The sequence below is a fragment of the Bactrocera dorsalis genome, chromosome 6 (assembly GCF_023373825.1).
Source record: "Bactrocera dorsalis isolate Fly_Bdor chromosome 6, ASM2337382v1, whole genome shotgun sequence".
Classification (NCBI taxonomy): Eukaryota; Metazoa; Arthropoda; class Insecta; order Diptera; family Tephritidae; genus Bactrocera; species Bactrocera dorsalis.
Window position 1 is genome coordinate 8,980,227 of NC_064308.1, and position 5,041 is coordinate 8,985,267.

Here is a 5,041-nt window from a genome sequence, read left to right on the forward strand (position 1 = left end):
TTTACACTTGTATGATACTCACAATTATGTGCTAACAATTATGAGGAAATGAAACCCTGCCATTTGATAAGCAAATATGAGAAGTTTGCTGAAATTTCTCTTTACGCTATAATTCCTCTTGCTTTATTTAGCAATCTTAGTTCTACTAAAAACAAATGTTTATAAATTATACTAGTTGACCCGGCGAACTTTGTACCGCCTAACAGTCAATGAATGTGGTGTTACAGATAAGCAGAACTTTATGATTTTTTGAAAGCAATACAATGAATACATATAATATTTATAGCGGCCCGGTACGTTCTTCGCTACGTATAAAGTGAAATATTAAATCAAACTCATTTATAAAAAAAATATATTTCATTATTTGCTAGCTATCCAAAACATTTGGATAAACAATATGTTTTGTTTTTCCATTTTGAGCATGAATAAACAAACGGCTGGGGGTACCGACTCTGGAACAGGCAACATAAAGTTGGCCATGTGAAAAACATGATTCCTCCAAGTTCACACCACAAACGTTAAGTGTTTGCCCTTGAGCTTTGTTGATGGACATCGCAAATGATAAACGCACAGGATATTGCAATCGTTTGAATTCAAATGGCATATCAGTTGGAATCATAGGGATACGCGGTATTAAACAAACTTCTCCTTTTGATTTACCAGTTAAGATCGTAGCTTCAATCAAATTTGGCAATACATTTTTCACTGCCAATCTGGTGCCATTACACAGTTTTGGTGGATTAATATTTCGCAATAATGTAATCAAAGAACCCACTTTCAGATTCAAGCAATGCGGTGGCATACCAGCCGGTTCTAGTGAATTTAAAAATTCAGTTGGATGATTCATTGCCTCATCTTGATTCATAGCACTGTCAATTGATTTATGTGTCGTGACTACGCCTGGGCGTTTTGCTTGAATGTGAAAATTAATGGCATTGATATGAATGTTCTTCGGTGCTAAAATGGCGCGTTCTCTCAACCAATCATGGTTTCTGTAATTCTGAAGAATATTTGGAAAAACACATTCAATCAATTCGGGTTGGGTACGAAATGCTGTACTATACAATATTCTGTTTACAAAATCCTGTATGCGAAATTCTGTATTTAAAAATTCTGTATTATAAAATTCTGTATCTAAAATTATGTATTTCAAAATTCGGTAAAAAATATTCTGTACTGACGAAATTCTGTATTGACAACATTCTGTATTTACGTAATTCTGTAAATAAATGATAAGAAATACAAAAAATTTTATAAAAAAGCACAAAAGTGCTTTTATTTACAAAATTACGTAAATACAGAATAACCTACCTGGTTTTGTTTGAATTTCTAATTAACTCTGCTTTGCTTTTACTTCTTTTTAATTGATTTCATTGTCGTAAGAATTGTGAAAGCAACGTGTCGTATTTGCTCAATATTTTTTCATTAAAATATGTATTCGTTATGTCACAAATACAAATTATAACTTCCAATAAAGGAGGAAAGAAATTGTTCTTAAACGGCTATTTTTATTATTTTGAAAGAAAGACTCAAATGGAAACTTGTAATTGGGCGTGTTCTAAAAGATTAAAATATAAGTGCAAGTCCAGAATTGTAACAAAGGTGTTGGCGAACAATCACGTTATTGTTAAACAACCCGCGGACCATTGCCACGAACCAGCTCCCAATGAGTTACCAATTGCAACAATTAATAATAAAGTAAAGCGCATGGCTCGGAGAAGTCACTTAGCGCCAAGTCAGATAATACAAAGAGCTACAGTGGAAGCAGAGCAGAGCTGTCGGGACTATTTACCATCCCGGAATGCCCAAAAAGCTAGAATTCGAAGATCAAGGCAGGAAGCACCTCGTTTTCGAGAACCACAAACTTTGGAGGACATAGATATTCCTTTAAATTTATATACTCTGGAAGGAGAATTATTTGTATTGGTGGAAAAGTTCACAGAGAGGAATGAATGTGTAATTATTTGTGGTACGAAGTCGTGTTTAAAGTTTCTGAGTCAGAGTTCTTGCTGGATTGTGGACGGAACATTTTACGTTGCCCCGAAAATAATGAGACAGCTCTTTACAATTCATGGCATAGTGGAAGGTGAAACATTCCCCCTCGTGTTTTGCCTTATGAGCCACAAGTCCAAAGAACTATACGAGGTTTTATTTGAAGAATTGTTCCGAATCGCATCCGAGTACGGCGAAAATCTTCAACCAGAAAGAATTATCAGCGATTTTGAAGTTGGACTGATATCGGCGCTAAGAAATTCTTTCCCGGGCACAGATTTGCGTGGCTGCTTTTTCCACTTCAGTCAAATAATCTGGAGAAAAGTTCAAAAAGAAAGGTGATTGTCTGCATTTAATAAATGTATCTGCGTAATCTTCATTTACTTTCATTGCTTTTAGACTGGTTAAAAAATATGGAAATTATGAGAACTTTTCGTTGCAAGTTCGAATGCTGAAAAGCCTAGCTTTTGTTCCTCCCGATGAAATCTCGGAATACTACAACAGTCTTTGTAGTATTTTAGATGATTATGACATGCTGAGACTCGCAAATTGGTTTGAAAGGAACTACATTGGTAAATTTGATGCACCACCAAAACATCAGCCGACATTTTGGTCAGTGCATAGGAATGTAGAAACGAGTCAGTTTCCTAGAACTCAAAATAGTGTAGAGGCTTGGCACCGACGACTTAATGTCATTGTAGGGAAAAAAAATTGCGGTATTTATCAACTTATAGCTAACTTGAAAGCAGAGATGATTTATGTGAAATCGCAAATATCAAGAGTAGAAAATGGAGAAGTTTTTCCAAAAAAGTTAAGATCAATTAGATCTAACAAACAAATTAAAAGAATAATAAAAAAAGAGTAATTATTGGAAAAGTATCTTTTTTGAAAAGAATAGCAAAAAATATTTGTTTTTAATCTAATTATATATGTACTACTTTTCCGTACTTGAAATACTCATTTCTAATTTTTTGCATACATATGTACTTAACGTTTGAATTAATATTGAAGTCTTTTGTTTGTTGAATTGTTATTTTGGACTTAAAATTCTAATTTATCTTTCTTTGTATAAATATCACTTGGCACATGAAATTATCAAATAAAAAACAGACTTTAGTCAATACACCATTTTTTCAATACTGAATTTTGTCAATACCGAATTTTTTTAATACAGAATTTTGTCAGTGCGGAATTTCGCTTTTACAGAACTTTGTAAATACTTAATTTTGTAAATGCAGAATTTTGTCACTACAGAATTTCGCGACGTTAGTTTACAGAATTTTGTACGAAAAGAATTTCGATATACAGCTTTTTGTAGGGATCCCAATCAATTCATCTATCGATTTCGTAATTGTACCAAAATTGTTCGGTACAATGATCAATCCGTTGGTTCTGTCGATTTGTATTTTGCCATCACCAATTTGTAACAATTGTTTTGAAAACTCATGGGCAGCTGGATCATTTTGTAGGTGAATACGCATATTAATGTTCAGTGTCAATTTTTGTACATATCTTCAAAGAACTGATGACTTCAAACAGGCGTTTATTTCATCAGCAGGAGTTGACCGAGGAATGACAGGCAATGTTTGTCGAAAATCCCCTGACAGTAATATTAAAGCACCACCAAAAAGCTGTTGGTTACCACGTAAATCTTGCATTGTTCGATTAAATGCTTATAGTAATTTTTTATTCGCCATTGTATACTCATCCCATAAAATAATTGACGTTAATCGCAGAGCTTTTGCCATAGCAGGATTTCTTGAAATATTGCAAGTTGGAGTTTCATTCACCTGTACATTCAATGGCAATTTTAATGCAGAGTGTGCTGTCCGACCACCTTCTAATAATGTAGCAGCAATTCCCGAAGATGCAAGTGCCAATGCAATTTTCTGTTCCGATCGAATAGTGGCTAAAATCAGTGATATAACGAACGTTTTGCCTGTACCACCAGGTGCATCCAAGAAATATAACCCACCTGCATTATTGGAAATGGCTTGCATGATTGTGTCATAGACATGTTTTTGCTGAATATTCATATTGGTTATATTCGATTGTACAAATAAATGCAAATCATTAGAATTGAATTCCTACTCACGTTGCAATTCACGATCAAACAGATCATGAATGTCACGATTTGGTGCGGTCATACCCAATTGTACTAATATTTTATTTGCAATCCGTAGACACATATCTGCAATTATTATCAAAGCTTCGTTGTACATTTCCAAAGTTATCAACAAATCAGGATTTCTTGCATGATGACGCATACGAATTAAAATATCTTCTGCAATACTATGTTTATATTTGTTCCATAATTCAAGTGGATTTGATGGCATACATGTTGATAATATAACGGCAAACAGCATTCGTATTTGTTGAGGATGAGCCGAAATAGATGCATCATGAAGTGTTGAATCCCAATGAGCATCATCCTCCAACAAATGCAAAAGTTGGCATGCTTCACGGTATGTTTCACACAAATGACCGTTGACTGTTCTCAATTCTTGAAGATACAGCCAAGTGAACAACCGCAGGATGTCTTTCGTGCATTGGAAACGACATAATCCTACAGACAGCTTCATTGCTACTAATTTAGCGACCCATTTGATACTGAGTAATTTTATCATTTCTATTCTCACCAGCAACACCGAAAATAGCCATATCGCTCCCTTTATTTACATACTTGCAAATATATTTAATGGATTTGACAGAATTATAATATTCCACATTTATATGAGCGTTGAATATTTTGGATAATAATGGACAATACTTAACCACCCAACGATTATCAACTTCAACCTCCTGGTTATGCATTCTAATGGTTGCCGTTTTGCCATTATCATTAGGTGATCTACGTCGATACAACGGATATCCGTCATTGCCCGTTATTGTGTTTGAAGTAAATTGCCTTGGGTATCGTTTCAAACACTTTTCATCAATCATACATGGTGAATTCATATTTAGTTCACCGCACGGTCCATGTATCATGTTTTTAACGACAACTTGAAATAACTCAGGATCAGCAGTGTGATTAGGAATTTTAGCTGAT

General features: G+C 34.4%; 1 protein-coding gene across 2 annotated transcripts; it reads left to right on the forward strand.

Annotated features, from left to right (window-relative positions):
• The first annotated feature begins 226 nt into the window (after positions 1 to 226).
• On the forward strand, positions 227 to 3,094 carry LOC125779119 (uncharacterized). 2 transcript variants are annotated; one of them, XM_049459692.1, is made up of 3 exons: positions 227 to 2,079; positions 2,146 to 2,330; positions 2,392 to 3,094. In XM_049459692.1, exons 1-3 carry the CDS (start codon positions 1,444 to 1,446, stop codon positions 2,855 to 2,857), a joined length of 1,287 nt encoding a protein of 428 aa, XP_049315649.1. In that variant the 5' UTR covers positions 227 to 1,443; the 3' UTR covers positions 2,858 to 3,094. The 2 variants fall into 2 exon arrangements, with proteins under 2 accessions (XP_049315649.1, XP_049315648.1); XM_049459691.1 differs by having other exon boundaries at positions 227 to 2,330.
• The last annotated feature ends 1,947 nt before the right edge of the window (positions 3,095 to 5,041 follow it).